Genomic DNA, 16,985 nt, shown 5'->3' with positions numbered 1-16,985 from the left:
TTTTCAAGAAACCTTTTAAGTTTACTAATTAGGTGTTTTATTTGTAAGTGTATCATTGTCTTCAAAGACAAACTTTCCTGTACCACATGGATCGTATGGTGGAGGACATTGTGTCAGTAGTTTCTTATCTGGATTGGGTGTGCACTCCGGAAAGATGGCGAATTCCCTGTCAAAATCTAGTCAATACTTTAAAAAGCCAATATAGACTCAAATATTTAATTGAAAAACAGAAATTGAAAAGACATGCTTTCTTCTTTGTCGCACCTTACCGTTCAACCGGAGAGGGTTAAAGCACCAGATAGTTTGCGGTATGCTGTCATCGAAGCAGCAGCCTTTTTGATTGCATGTCTCTTTGGTGATTCCTGGATAGCCACAACCGACTCTTGATTTGGGTTCAATGCCACATTTCTCTGTGGAAAAAAATGTTTGATAACTTTTAGTTATCAAAAGCATTTTCAATGACAGGTTCTAAAATAAAACTGCAGATTGTCTATCAAAATCCAAGAGATCGTACACATTATATGTAACCTTATAGTGGATTTATGGGCATAATTCAGAGATTAAGGGTAGATGTTTGAGTCACCATTGTGGTGCATTTTCCTTCTCTGCCAAGACAGAGGTGGAATTTCCAACAAATGTAGAGTTGCTACTGCAGCATAAGCTGTTTCCCACTAAAAAATATGAAAGCAGCATGGAAAAAGACACTTCAATGGAAAATCCACAAATGCACTCTCTTACAGTGGATTTTCATTATTAGTGCAATTTACTTCTCAAAGTGTGGACATTTGAGATGCATCCACAAATTGGAAATTCACTGCCATTGACAACATGTCTACTCTACCTAACATGTTGGGTGAAGAAGACTATACTAATCGTTAAGTAAAAGTCCAATTCCTTTGTTCAGCAGACTGCCACAGGAATAACTCCAACAGACAAAGTGGCATATCCATCACTCAGATCAGGCGACTAATATGCAAATAGTTTTAGCATAATTTCCTTTCAGGATTTGTTTGTGCAGGAAAGTGTCCCTTTGTGTAGAAAAGACATTCCTTGCTGTAATGCAGTCACTCTTGCCTTGCAAGGATACCTTCATTGGAGCAAAGCAGCAGACAGTGTATTAGCAGAAGGGGGCAGCAGATATGCACCGTGCCTTTGTAAATATGGAGCTTCATTGATGTCTCTCTTTCACGCAACTCAGCCAGCAAGGCACCTAGCTGCACTGCGTTAAATGGTAGTAAATCTGGGCCTTTGATTCTGTCACTGAAGATAGCCAGATAAATTATTTCATTCTCAAATTGTTTCTCCTGGTTTAAAAATCATATTATTAAAGACGTAGACTCTATGAGGCTTAATTACAAAGACATGTGGGAGTACATAAAGGAATACCTCTCTTGTTTTCTTTTATACATGCCCTTTTACATTGGCCTCAAAACACTCAAGATGAGAATAAAAATGGAATATCCACTGTATATTCATATACAAAAAGTAAAAACAAAACAAACTCGCCCTATTCCTAATTTCATTAACAGGGAGTTAGACGATTTTGACCTGGTAAAAATTGTATGTAAAAGTAAGTAACAACATACTCTTTAGTACTACTTCCCATACTTACTTTTGTGAATTGGCCCCGCTTGTTTTATGTGTGAGTCAATAATTGACATTGAAAGTGTACGTCATCATCTTTGTAACTCCATAGGAAATGGCTATGACTAATGTTTATGAAACAAAGGAACTGGCTCAGGTGAAGAAAATATAACTTTAGATATGAAACGCGACAACCCACAGTTCCAGGTGAAGTGTTTTACAATGATTCAGCTAGCTGATGTGAAATGTGTTCATATCCATTCAGAAATGGGCTGTCAACAAATGTTTTATACATTTGTACAAACCACAGTAGTTAACACAACTTAATATTTTGTATATTGGTGCAGAATGTTGATTATGTGCATTTTTTAATGTTTTGCTCTTCTGTCCTTAATTTTATAATGTTTTTAGAAACTTTACAAATACATTTGATTTGACAATACGCTTCTAGTACAGTTCAGTGTTGTTTTCATTCAGTAAGAAATATTGGGATGCTATGCTCCTATCTGTTGTTGCTTGCTGAGCAGTGTTTTAATTGGAAATTTGTGGAATTTACTGTAAAGTTGTTATTCAAAAGTCACTAACTGCAGCTCCTTTAGAAATTGTTCTGTCACTAGAAAGCTTGTCCTACTGAAATTCATAGTAGGTAATCTGGTGTCCCAAGTATTATAGAAAGAGTAGCAGAGGGGCATTAAATGAATCTAATTACGTTATATACTTGTATGGCCCAAATATGTATCTCCCCTAGTAATTAATTCTCAGTTCTAACACAAACCCAGTAACATTTTGATCAAAGAACCTTTCACAGCCATTTATCTTGTTGCCTGTATCCATTATTGGAACTCATGAAACTGTAGTTATGTGAGTAAACCTGTGGTTCACAGAGCTGCTACCATGTATCAATACAAAACATGTGTTTTTATAAATGGAACAGATTCAAACAAGTCACGCCTATTTGTTGGGCTACATGTTCATCATTGAGATCAGCTTTCAGTGTATTAACATTCTAATTGACTGTCATAGCCAAAGTCGATTTTTCGTTTAATTCAATCTTGCAGTCTGTGCTATAGCCAAGGTAACGAGATTTATGTGTCGGTCAAAGACTAATTCATCCAGCAGAATCAGCTAAATTATGCTGCAGGAAAAGGAACATCATACAATATAATATAGCACACTTCATGGCAGACTACATTGTAATTTTAGCACACCTTAATGTTCCTTGGGCAACAGTGTCTCCTAATTTGCAACTGTTTAGCACAGGCATACAGCACTTTGCAGCTGTGGTACTATGCGTAAAGCTTTATTTTAGTAACTTTCGATCCATCTTAGCTAGATGCAATTATGCAGGAAATTATGTTGCAAGTGTTTATCTATACATTTGGGTGCAACATTGCAGCAATAGAAATTAATAATTGGAGTTCCGTGACTGCAGGCAAATGACTCAAAATTCATAGCAGTGAAGTCCCATAAACATCGTAGCAGCCATGCATCCAAGTATCTCAAGTGTGTTTTCTACCTCTTGCAATCTACAGTGATATTCACAGCTTCTCCAATTTTCTATAGTTTGAAGGTTTTACAAATAACACATTTTTTATCTTCTAGAGAACAAAATGAATAACTTAAAAAATTCCTGTCTGATATTGACTACTGATCTATGTTACTTCTAATCTTATCATAATATGAAACAGCTCTATGTTGTAGAGGAGTCATACTTTTGTGACTTGTTTAGTTACAACAAATAAATCCAGTAAATTTCAATCAGTTGACCAATATTTACCAGACTTCTGTGTTGTGTAGTGTGGAGTCATTTAATTTCACACTTTAATAACCAGAGGTTCATTACATAGTATTTAAGTTGTCTTTTGGAGTCACAAATGCACAGAGCCACATACATAGCCAAGTTCACTTTTTAAATGAAACAGACATGATGTACCCTTTTTAATCTACTGAATTTCTAGTTCAAGTCACAGATCTTCATGGTCAAATGAATGTTGTTATTGTGAATAGATCTAAATGAAAGCAGGGTAATACTATGACATGTACAATAGTTATCCAGGGACCTTATTACAGACAGATTGTCATGCTGTCCAGATTTTTTTTCAGAACAATGGGTATGCTACAGAGAACATCGGGATCACCTTTCCCGATTTTCAAGAAACCTTTTAAGTTTACTAATTAGGTGTTTTATTTGTAATTGTATCTTTGTTTTCAAAGACAAACTTTCCTGTACCACATGGATCGTATGGTGGAGGACATTGTGTCAGTAGTTTCTTATCTGGATTGGGTGTGCACTCCAGAAAGATGGCGAATTCCCTGTCAAAATCTAGTCAATACTTTAAAAAGCCAATATAGACTCAAATATTTAATTGAAAAACAGAAATTGAAAGGACATACTTTCTTCTTTGTCGCACCTTACCGTTCAACCGGAGAGGGTTAAAGCACCAGATAGTTTGCGGTATGCTGTCATCGAAGCAGCATCCTTTTTGATTGCATGTCTCTTTCGTGATTCCTGGATAGCCACAACCGACTCTTGATTTGGGTTCAATGCCACATTTCTCTGTGGAAAAAAACGTTTGATAACTTTTAGTTCACAAAAGCATTTTCAATGACAGGTTCTAAAATAAAACTGCAGATTGTCTATCAAAATCTAAGAGATCGTACACATTATATGTAACCTTATAGTGGACTTATGGGCATAATTCAGAGATTAAGTGACAGATGTTTGAATCATCATTGTGGTGCATTTTCCATCTCTGCCAAGACAGAGGTGGAATTTCCAATAAATGTAGAGTTGCTACTGAAGCAGAAGCTGTTTCCCACTAAAAAATATGAAAGCAGCATGGAAAAAGACACTTCAATGGAAAATCCACAAATGCACTCTCTTACAGTGGATTTTCATTATTAGTGCAATTTACTTCTCAAAGTGTGGACATTGGAGATGCACCCACAAATTAGAAGTTACTGCCATTGACAACATGTCTACTCTACCTAACATGTTGGGTGAAGAAGACTATACTAATCGTTAAGAAAAAGTCCAATTCCTTTGTTCAGCAGACTGCCACAGGAATAACTCCAACGGACAAAGTGGCATATCCATCACTCAGATCAGGCGACTAATATGCAAATAGTTTTAGCACAATTTCCTTTCAGGATTTGTTTGTTCAGGAAAGTGTCCCTTTGCGTAGAAAAGAAATTCCATACTGTAATGCAGACACTCTTGCCTTGCAAGAATACCTTCATTGGAGCCAAGCAGCAGACAGTGCACTAGCAGAAGGGGGCAGCAGATATGCACCGTATCTCTGTAAATATGGTGCTTCATTGATGTCTCTCTTTCACGCAACTCAGCCAGCAAGGCACCTAGCTGCACTGCGTTAAATGGTAGTAAATCTGGGCCTTTGATTCTGTCACTGAAAATAGCCAGATAAATTATTTAATTTTCAAATTGTTTCTCCTAGTTTAAAAATCATATTATTAAAGACGTAGACTCTATGAGGCTTAATTACAAAGACATGTGGGAGTACATAAAGGAATACCTCTCTGGTTTTCTTTTATACATGCCCTTTTACATTGGCCTCAAAACACTCAAGATGAGAATAACAATGGAATATCCACTGTATATTCATATACAAAAAGTAAAAACAGAACAAACTCGGCCCTATTCCTCATTTCATTAACAGGGAGTTAGACGATTTTGACCTGGTAAAAATTGGATGTAAAAGTAAGTAACAACATACTCATTAGTACTACTTCCCATACTTACTTTTGTGAATTGTCCCCACTTGTTTTATGCTTGAGTCAATAATTGACTTTGAATGTGTATGTCATCATCTTTGTAACTCCATAGGAAATGACTATGACTAATGTTTATGAAACAAATGAACTGGCTCAGGTGAAGAAAATGTAACATTAGATATGAAAAGCGACAACCCACAGTTCCAGGTGAAGTGTTTTACAATGATTCAGCTAGCTGATGGGAAATGTGTTCATATACATTCAGAAATGGGCTATCAACAAATGTTTTATACATTTGTACAAGCCACAGTAGTTAACATAACTTAAAATGTTGTATATTGGTGCAGAATTTTGATTATGTGCATTTTTTAATGTTTTGCTTTTCTGTCCTTAATTTTATAATGTTTTTAGAAACTTTACAAATAATTTTGATTTGACGATACGCTACTAGTAAAGTTCAGTTTAATTTTCATTCAGTAAGACAAATTGGGAAGCTATGCTCCTATCTGCTGTTGCTTGCTGAGCAGTGTATTAATTGGAAATTTGTGGAATTTACTGTAATGCTGTGATTCAAAAGTCACTAACTGCAGCTCCTTTAGAAATTGTTCTGTCACTAGAAAGTGTGTCCTACTGAAACGCATAGTAGGTAATCTGGTGTCCCAAGTATTATAGAAAGAGGAGCAGAGGGGCATTAAATGAATCTAATTACGTTATATACTTGTATGGTACAAATATGTATCTCCCCTAGTAATGAATTCTTAGTTCTAACACAAACCCAGTAACATTTTGATCAAAGAGCCTTTCACAGCCATTTATCTTGTTGCCTGTTTCCATTAATGGAACTCATGAAACTGTAGTTATGTAAGTAAACCTGTGGTCCACAGAGCTGCTACCATTTATCAATACAAAACATGTGTTTTTATAAATGGAACAGATTCAAACAAGTCACGCCTATTTGTTGGGCTACATGTTCATCATTGAGATAATCTTTCAGCGTATTAACATTCTAATTGACTGTCATAGCCAAAGTCGATTTTTAGTTTATTCAGTCTTACAGTCTGTGCTATAGCCAAGGTAACGAGATTTATGTGTCAGTCAAAGACTAATTTATCCAGCAGAATCAGCTACATTATTCAGCAGGAAAAGGAACATCATACAATATAATATAGCACACTTCATGGCAGAATTATCCGACTATATTGTAATTTTAGCACACCTTAATGCTCCTTGGGCAACAGTGTCTCCTAATTTGCACCTGTTTAGCACAGGCATACAGCACTTTGCAGCTGTGGTACTATGCGTAAAGCTTTCTTTTAGTAACTTTCGATCCATCTTAGCAAGATGCAATTATGCAGGAAATTATGTTGCAAGTGTTTATCTATACATTTGGGTGCAACATTGCAGCAATAGAAATTAATAATTGCAGTTCGGTGACTGCAGGCAAATGACTCAAAATTTATAGCAGTGAAGTCCCATAAACATCGTAGCAGTCATGCATCCAAGTATCTCAAGTGTGTTTCTACCTCTTGCAATCTACAGTGATATTCACAGCTTCTCCAGTTTTCTATGGTTTGAAGGTTTTACAAATAACATGTTTTTTATCCTCCAGAGAACAAAATTAATAACTTAAAAAATTCCTGCCTGATATTGACTACTGATCTAGGTTACTTCTAATCTTATCATAATATGAAACAGCTCTATTTTGTAGAGGAGTCATACTTTTGTGACTTGTCTAGTTACAACAAATAAATCCAGTACATTTCAATCAGTTGACCAATATTTACCAGACTTCTGTGTTGTGTAGTTTGGAGTCATTTAATTAAACACTTTAATAACCAGAGGTTCATTACATAGTATTTAAGTTGTCTTTTGGAGTCACAAATGCACAGAGCCACATATATAGCCAAGTTCACTTTCTAAATGAAACAAACATGATGTACCCTTTTTAATCTAATGAATTTCTAGTTCAAGTCACAGATCTTCATGGTCAAATGAATGTTGTTATTGTAAAAAGATCTAAATGAACGCAGGGTAATACTATGACATGTACAATAGTTATCCAGGGACCTTATTGCAGACAGACTGTCATGCTGTCCAAAAAATTTTTCAGAACAATGGGTATGCTACAGAGAACATCGGGATCACCTTTCCCGATTTTCAAGAAACCTTTTAAGTTTACTAATTAGGTGTTTTATTTGTAAGTGTATCATTGTCTTCAAAGACAAACTTTCCTGTACCACATGGATCGTATGGTGGAGGACATTGTGTCAGTAGTTTCTTATCTGGATTGGGTGTGCACTCCAGAAAGATGGCGAATTCCCTGTCAAAATCTAGTCAATACTTTAAAAAGCCAATATAGACTCAAATATTTAATTGAAAAACAGAAATTGAAAAGACATACTTTCTTCTTTGTCGCACCTTACCATTCAACCGGAGAGGGTTAAAGCACCAGATTGTTTGCGGTATGCTGTCATCGAAGCAGCAGCCTTTTTGATTGCATGTCTCTTTGGTGATTCCTGGATAGCCACAACCGACTCTTGATTTGGGTTCAATGCCACATTTCTCTGTGGAAAAAACGTTTGATAACTTTTAGTTCACAAAAGCATTTTCAATAACAGGGTCTAAAATAAAACTGCAGATTGTCTATCAAAATCCAAGAGGTCGTACACATTATATGTAACCTTACAGTGGATTTATGGGCATGATTCAGAGATTAAGTGACAGATGTTTGAGTCACCATTGTGGTGCATTTTCCTTCTCTGGCAAGACAGACTTGGAATTTCCAACAAATGTAGAGTTGCTACTGCAGAAGAAGCTGTTTCCCACTAAAACACATGAAAGCAGCATGGAAAAAGACACTTCAATGGAAAATCCACAAATGCACTCTCTTATAGTGGATTTTCATTATTAGTGCAATTTACTTCTCAAAGTGTGGACATTTGAGATGTACCCACAAATTGGAAGTTCACTGCCATTGACAACATGTCTACTCTACCTAACATGTTGGGTGAAGAAGACTATACTAATCGTCAAGTAAAAGTCCAATTCCTTTGTTCAGCAGACTGCCACAGGAATAACTCCAACGGACAAAGTGGCATATCCATCACTTAGATCAGGCGACTAATATGCAACTACTTTTAGCATAATTTCCTTTCAGGATTTGTTTGTACAGGAAAGTGTCCCTTTGCGTAGAAAAGACATTCCATACTGTAATGCAGGCACTCTTGCCTTGCAAGGATACCTTCATTGGAGCCAAGCAGCAGACAGTGCACTAGCAGAAGGGGGCAGAAGCTATGCAATGTATCATTGGAAATATGGAGCTTCATTGATGTCTCTCTTTCATGCAACTCAGCCAGCAAGGCGCCTAGCTGCACTGCGATGAACGGTAGTAAAACTGGGCCTTTGATTCTGTTACTGAAAATAGCCAGATAAATTATTTAATTTTCAAATTGTTTCTCCTAGTTTAAAAATGATATTATTAAGGACGTAGACTCTATGAGGCTTAATTACAAAGGCATGTGGGAGTACATGAAGGAATACCTCTCTGGTTTTCTTTTATACATGCCCTTTTACATTGGCCTCAAAACACTCAAGATGAGAATAAAAATGGAATACCCACTGTATATTCATATACAAAAAGGAAAAACAGAACAAACTCGGCCCTATTCCTAATTTCATTAACAGGAAGTTAGACGATTTTGACCTGGTAAAAATTGTATGTAAAAGTAAGTAACAACATACTCATTAGTACTACTTCCCATACCTACTTTTGTGAATTGGCCCTACTTGTTTTATGTGTGAGTTAATAATTGACATTGAATGTGTATGTCATCATCTATGTACCTCCATAGGAAATGGCTATGACTAATGTTTATGAAACAAAGGAACTGGCTCAGATGAAGAAAATGTAACATTCGATATGAAGAGCGACAACCCACAGTTCCAGGTGAAGTGTTTTACAATGATTCAGCTAGCTGATGGGAAATGTGTTCAAATACATTCAGAAATGGGCTATCAACAAATGTTTTATACATTTGTACAAACCACAGTAGTTAACATAACTTAAAATGTTGTATATTGATGCAGAATTTTGATTATGTTTATTTGTTAATGTTTTGCTTTTCTTTCCTTAATTTTATAATGTTTTTAGAAACTTTACAAATAAGTTTGATTTGATAATACGCTACTAGTAAAGTTCAGTTTTATTTTCATTCAGTAAGACAAATTGGGAAGCTATGCTCCTATCTGTTGTTGCTTGCTGAGCAGTGTTTTAATTGGACATTTGTGGTATTTACTGAAAAGCTGTGATTCAAAAGTCACTAACTGCAGCTCCTTTAGAATTTGTTCTGTCACTATAAAATGTTTCTTACTGAAATTCATAGTAGGTAATCTGGTATCCCAAGTATTATAGAAAGAGTAGCAGAGGGGCATTAAATGAATCTAATTACGTTATATATTTGTATGGTCCAAATATGTATCTCCCCTAGTAATTAATTCTCAGTTCTAGCACAACCCCAGTAACATTTTGATCAAAGAACCTTTCACAGCCATTTATCTTGTTGCCTGTATCCATTAATGGAACTCATGAAACTGTAGTCATGTAAGTAAACCTGTGGTCCACAGAGCTGCTACCATGTATCAATACAAAACATGTGTTTTTATAAATGGAACAGATTCAAACAAGTCACGCCTATTTGTTGGGCTACATGTTCATCATTGAGATCAGCTTTCAGCGTATTAACATTCTAATTGACTGTCATAGCCAAAGTCGATTTTTCCTTTATTCAGTCTTACAGTCTGTGCTATAGCCAAGGGAACGAGATTTATGTGACAGTCAAAGACTAATTTATCCAGCAGAATCAGCTAAATTATTCAGCAGGAAAAGGAACATCATACAATATAATATAGCACACTTCATGGCAGAATTATCCAACTACATTGTAATTTTAGCACACCTTAATGCTCCTTGGGCAACAGTGTCTCCTAATTTGCAGCTTTTTAGCACAGGCACACAGCACTTTGCAGCTCTGGTACTATGCGTAAAGCTTTCTTTTAGTAACTTTCGATCCATCTTAGCTAGATGCAATTATGCAGGAAATTATGTTGCAAGTGTTTATCTATACATTTGGGTGCAACATTGCAGCAATAGAAATTAATAATTGCAGTTCCGTGACTGCAGGCAAATGACTCAAAATTCATAGCAGTGAAGTCCCATAAACATCGTAGCAGCCATGCATCCAAGTATCTCAACTGTGTTTCTACCTGTTGTAATCTACAGTGATATTCACAGCTTCTCCAATTTTCTATGGTTTGAAGGTTTTACAAATAACATGTTTTTTATCCTCCAGAGAACAAAATTAATAACTAAAAAAAATCCTGTCTGATATTGACTACTGATCTAGGTTACTTCTAATCTTATCATAATATGAAACAGCTCTATGTTGTAGAGGAGTCAAACGTTTGTGACTTGTCTAGTTACAACAAATAAATCCAGTACATTTCACTCAGTTGACCAATATTTACCAGACTTCTGTGTTGTGTAGTTTGGAGTGATTTAGTTAAACACTTTAATAACCAGAGGTTCATTACATAGTACTTAAGTTGTCTTTTGGAGTCCCAAATGCACAGAGCCACACATATAGCCAAGTTCACTTTTTAAACGAAACAAACATGATGTACCATTTTTAATCTAATGAATTTCTAGTTCAAGTCACAGATCTTCATGGTCAAATGAATGTTGTTATTGTGGAAAGATCTAAATGAACGCAGGGTAATACTATGACATGTACAATAGTTATCCAGGGACCTTATTACAGACAGACTGTCATGCAGTCCACATTTTTTTTCAGAACAATGGGTATGCTACAGAGAACATCGGGATCACCTTTCCCGATTTTCAAGAAACCTTTTAAGTTTACTAATTAGGTGTTTTATTTGTAATTGTATCTTTGTTTTCAAAGACAAACTTTCCTGTACCACATGGATGGTATGGTGGAGGACATTGTGTCAGTAGTTTCTTATCTGGATTGGGTGTGCACTCCAGAAAGATGGCGAATTCCCTGTCAAAATCTAGTCAATACTTTAAAAAGCCAATATAGACTAAAATATTTAGTTGAAAAACAGAAATTGAAAAGACATACTTTCTTCTTTGTTGCACCTTACCGTTCAACCGGAGAGGGTTAAAGCACCAGATAGTTTGCGGTATGCTGTCATCGAAGCAGCAGCCTTTTTGATTGCATGTCTCTTTGGTGATTCCTGGATAGCCACACTCGACTCTTGATTTGGGTTCAATGCCACATTTCTCTGTGGAAAAAAACATTTGATAACTTTTAGTTCACAAAAGCATTTTCAATGACAGGTTCTAAAATAAAACTGCAGATTGTCTATCAAAATCCAAGAGGTCGTACACATTATATGTAACCTTACAGTGGATTTATGGGCATGATTCAGAGATTAAGTGACAGATGTTTGAGTCACCATTGTGGTGCATTTTCCTTCTCTGCCAAGACAGAGTTGGAATTTCCAACAAATGTAGAGTTGCTACTGCAGAATAAGCTGTTTCCCACTAAAACATATGAAAACAGCATGGACAAAGACACTTCAATGGAAAATCCACAAATGCACTCTCTTATAGTGGATTTTCATTATTAGTGCAATTTACTTCTCAAAGTGTGGACATTTGAGATGCACCCACAAATTGGAAGTTCACTGCCATTGACAACATGTCTACTCTACCTAACATGTTGGGTGAAGAAGACTATACTAATCGTCAAGTAAAAGTCCAATTCCTTTGTTCAGCTGACTGCCACAGGAATAACTCCAACGGACAAAGTGGAATATCCATCACTCAGATCAGGCAACTAATATGCAACTACTTTCAGCATAATTTCCTTTCAGGATTTGTTTGTTCAGGAAAGTGTCCCTTTGCGTAGAAAAGACATTCCATACTGTAATGCAGACACTCTTGCCTTGCAAGGATACCTTCTTGGAGCCAAGCAGCAGACAGTGCACTAGCAGAAGGGGGCAGCAGATATGCACTGTATCTCTGTAAATATGGAGCTTCATTGATGTCTCTCTTTCACGCAACTCAGCCAGTAAGGCGCCTAGCTGCACTGCGATGAACGGTAGTAAAACTGGGCCTTTGATTCTGTCACTGAAAATAGCCAGATAAATTATTTAATTTTCAAATTGTTTCTCCTAGTTTAAAAATCATATTATTAAGGACGTAGACTCTATGAGGCTTAATTACAAAGACATGTGGGAGTACATAAAGGAATACCTCTCTGGTTTTCTTTTATACATGCCCTTTTACATTGGCCTCAAAACACTCAAGATGAGAATAACAATGGAATATCCACTGTATATTCATATACAAAGAGTAAAAACAGAACAAACTCGGCCCTATTCCTGATTTCATTAACAGGGAGTTAGACGATTTTGACCTGGTAAAAATTGTATGTAAAAGTAAGTAACAACATACTCATTAGTACTACTTCTTTTTACTTTTTGCTTTTGTGAATTGGCCCCACTTGTTTTATGTGTGAGTCAATAATTGACATTGAATGTGCATGTCATCATCTTTGTAACTCCATAGGAAATGGCTATGACTAATGTTTATGAAACAAAGGAACTGGCTCAGGTGAAGAAAATATAACTATAGATATGAAACACGACAACCCACAGTTCTAGGTGAAGTGTTTTACAATGATTCAGCTAGCTGATGGGAAATGAGTTCATTTCCATTCTGAAATGGGCTGTCAACAAATGTTTTATACATTTGTACAAACCACAGTAGTTAACACAACTTAATATTTTGTATATTAGTGCAGAATGTTGATTATGTACATTTTTTTATGTTTTGATTTGCTGTCCTTAATTTTATAATGTTTTTAAAAACTTTATAAATACGTTTGATTTGACAATACGCTACTAGTAAAGTTCAGTTTTATTTTCATTCAGTAAGACAAATTGGGAAGCTATGCTCCTATCTGTTGTTGCTTGCTGAGCAGTGTTTTAATTGGAAATTTGTGGAATTTACTGTAATGCTGTAATTCAAAAGTCACTAACTGCAGCTCCTTTAGAAATTGTTCTGTCACTAGAAAGTGTGTCCTACTGAAACGCATAGTAGGTAATCTGGTGTCCCAAGTATTATAAAAAGAGGAGCAGAGGGGCATTAAATGAATCTAATTACGTTATATACTTGTATGGTACAAATATATATCTCCCCTAGTAATGAATTCTCAGTTCTAACACAAACCCAGTAACATTTTGATCAAAGAACCTTTCACAGCCATTTATCTTGTTGCCTGTATCCATTAATGCAACTCATGAAACTGTAGTTATGTAAGTAAACCTGTGGTTCACAGAGCTGCTACCATGTACCAATACAAAACATGTGTTTTTATAAATGGAACAGATTTAAACAAGTCACGCCTATTTGTTGGGCTACATGTTCATCATTGAGATCATCTTTCAGTGTATTAACATTCTAATTGACTGTCATAGCCAAAGTAGATTTTTCGTTTAATTCAGTCTTACAGTCTGTGCTATAGCCAAGGTAACGAGATTCATGTGTCAGTCAAAGACTAATTCATCCAGCAGAATCAGCTAAATTATGCTGCAGGAAAAGGAACATCATACAATATAATATAGCACACTTCATGGCATAATTATCCGACTATATTGTAATTTAGCACACCTTAATGCTCCTTGGGCAACAGTATCTCCTAATTTGCAGCTGTTTAGCACAGGCATACAGCACTTTGCAGCTGTGGTACTATGCGTAAAGCTTTCTTTTAGTAACTTTCGATCCATCTTAGCTAGATGCAATTATGCAGGAAATTATATTGCAAGTCTTTATCCATACATTTGGGTGCCACATTGCAGCAATAGAAATTTATAATTGCAGTTCCGTGACTGCAGGCAAATGACTCAAAATTCATAGCAGTGAAGTCCCATAAACATCGTAACAGCCATGCATCCAAGTATCTCAAGTGTGTTTTCTACCTCTTGCAATCTGCAGTGATATTCACAGCTTCTCCGATTTTCTATAGTTTGAAGGTTTTACAAATAACACATTTTTTATCTTCTAGAGAACAAAATGAATAACTTAAAATATTCCTGTCTGATATTGACTACTGATCTATGTTACTTCTAATCTTATAATAATAAGAAACAGCTCTATGTTGTAGAGGAGTCAAACGTTTGTGACTTGTCTAGTTACAACAAATAAATCCAGTACATTTCAATCAGTTGACCAATATTTACCAGACTTCTGTATTGTGTAGTTTGGAGTGATTGAATTTAACACTTTAATAACCAGAGGTTCATTTCATAGTATTTAAGTTGTCTTTTGGAGTCACAAATGCACAGAGCCACATATATAGCCAAGTTCATTTTTTAAATGAAACAAACATGATTTACCCTTTTTAATCTAATGAATTTCTAGTTCAAGTCACAGATCTTCATGGTCAAATGAATGTTGTTATTGTGAATAGATCTAAATGAACGAAGGGTAATACTATGACATGTACAATAGTTATCCAGTGACCTTATTACAGACAGACTGTCATGCTGTCCAGATTTTTTTTCAGAACAATGGGTATGCTACAGAGAACATCGGGATCACCTTTCCCGATTTTCAAGAAACCTTTTAAATTTACTAATTTGGTGTTTTATTTGTAAGTGTATCTTTGTTTTCAAAGACAAACTTTCCTGTACCACATGGATCGTATGGTGGTGGACATTGTGTCAGTAGTTTCTTATCTGGATTGGGTGTGCACTCCAGAAAGATGGCGAATTCCCTGTCAAAATCTAGTCAATACTTTAAATAGCCAATATAGACTCAAATATTTAATTGAAAAACAGAAATTGAAAAGACATAGGTGGTCATTCTGACCCTGGCGGTCTTTGACCGCCAGGGCGGAGGACCGCGGGAGCACCGCCGACAGGCCGGCGGTGCTCCAATGGGGATTCCGACCGCGGCGGTAAAGCCGCGGTCGGACCGGCACCACTGGCGGGGTCCCGCCAGTGTACCGCGGCCCCATTGAATCCTCCGCGGCGGCGCAGCTTGCTGCACCGCCGCGGGGATTCCGACCCCCCCTACCGCCATCCAGATCCCGGCGGTCGGACCGCCGAGATCCGGATGGCGGTAGGGGGGGTCGCGGGGCCCCTGGGGGCCCCTGCAGTGCCCATGCCACTGGCATGGGCATTGCAGGGGCCCCCGTAAGAGGGCCCCTACATGTATTTCACTGTCTGCTGCGCAGACAGTGAAATACGCGACGGGTGCAACTGCACCCGTCGCACAGCTTCCACTCCGCCGGCTCGATTCCGAGCCGGCTTCATCGTGGAAGCCTCTTTCCCGCTGGGCTGGCTGGCGGTCTGAAGGCGACCGCCCGCCAGCCCAGCGGGAAAGTCAGAATTACCGCCGCGGTCTTTCGACCGCGGAACGGTAACCTGACGGCGGGACTTTGGCGGGCGGCCTCCGCCGCCCGCCAAAGTCAGAATGAGGGCCATACTTTCTTCTTTGTCGCACCTTACCGTTCAACCGGAGAGGGTTAAAGCACCAGATAGTTTGCGGTATGCTGTCATCGAAGCAGCAGCCTTTTTCATTGCATGTCTCTTTGGTGATTCCTGGATAGCCACAACCGACTCTTGATTTGGGTTCAATGCCACATTTCTCTGTGGAAAAAAACGTTTGATAACTTTTAGTTCACAAAAACATTTTCAATGACAGGTTCTAAAATAAAACTGCAGATTGTGTATCAAAATCCAAGAGGTCGTACACATTATATGTAACCTTATAGTGGATTCATGGGCATAAGTCAGAGATTAAGTGACAGATGTTTGAGTCACCATTGTGGTGCATTTTCCTTCTCTGCCAAGACAGACTTGGAATTTCCAACAAATGTAGAGTTGCTACTGCAGAAGAAGCTGTTTCCCACTAAAACATAGGAAAACAGCATGGAAAAAGACACTTCAATGGAAAATCCACAAATGCACTCTCTTACAGAGAATTTTCATTATTAGTGCAATTTACTTCTCAAAGTGTGGACATTTGAGATGCATCCACAAATTGGAAGTTCACTGCCATTGACAACATGTCTACTCTACCTAACATGTTGGGTGAAGAAGACTATACTAATCGTTAAGTAAAAGTCCAATTCCTTTGTTCAGCAGACTGCCACAGGAATAACTCCAACGGACAAAGTGGCATATCCATCACTCAGATCAGGCGACTAATATGCAACTACTTTTAGCATAATTTCCTTTCAGGATTTTTTTGTGCAGGAAAGTGTCCCTTTGTGTAGAAAAGACATTCCTTACTGTAATGCAGGCACTCTTGCCTTGCAAGGATACCTTCATTGGAGCCAAACAGCAGACAGTGCACTAGCAGAAGGGGACAGCAGATATGCACCGTATCTTTGTAAATATGGAGCTTCATTGATGTCTCTCTTTCAAGCAACTCAGCCAGCAAGGCGCCTAGCTGCACTGCGATAAATGGTAGTAAAACTGGGCCTTTGATTCTGTCACTGAAAACAGCCAGATAAATTATTTAATTTTCAAATTGTTTCTCCTAGTTTAAAAATCATATTATTAAAGAGGTAGACTCTATGAGGCTTAATTACAAAGACATGTGGGAGTACATAAAGGAATACCTCTCTGGTTTT

General features: G+C 37.3%; 1 protein-coding gene across 3 annotated transcripts in view; it reads right to left on the bottom strand.

The window, feature by feature from the left end:
* The window catches only part of LOC138283069 (integumentary mucin C.1-like), a 93,259-nt gene that overhangs the window by 44,925 nt on the left and 31,349 nt on the right, over positions 1 to 16,985 (bottom strand). For all 3 annotated transcript variants that reach the window (XM_069221217.1, XM_069221218.1, XM_069221219.1), the window contains exons 3-7: positions 15,856 to 15,996; positions 11,479 to 11,619; positions 7,740 to 7,880; positions 4,001 to 4,141; positions 270 to 410 (exon numbers count right to left, since the gene is read on the bottom strand). In XM_069221217.1, coding sequence (XP_069077318.1) covers positions 270 to 410; positions 4,001 to 4,141; positions 7,740 to 7,880; positions 11,479 to 11,619; positions 15,856 to 15,996 — 705 coding nt within the window. The remainder of the gene's footprint in view (positions 1 to 269; positions 411 to 4,000; positions 4,142 to 7,739; positions 7,881 to 11,478; positions 11,620 to 15,855; positions 15,997 to 16,985) is intronic.

The sequence above is a fragment of the Pleurodeles waltl genome, chromosome 2_2 (genome assembly GCF_031143425.1).
Source record: "Pleurodeles waltl isolate 20211129_DDA chromosome 2_2, aPleWal1.hap1.20221129, whole genome shotgun sequence".
NCBI lineage: Eukaryota > Metazoa > Chordata > Amphibia > Caudata > Salamandridae > Pleurodeles > Pleurodeles waltl.
Note: the sequence above shows the minus strand (reverse complement) of the source record. Positions and strands in the feature narration are given on the sequence as shown.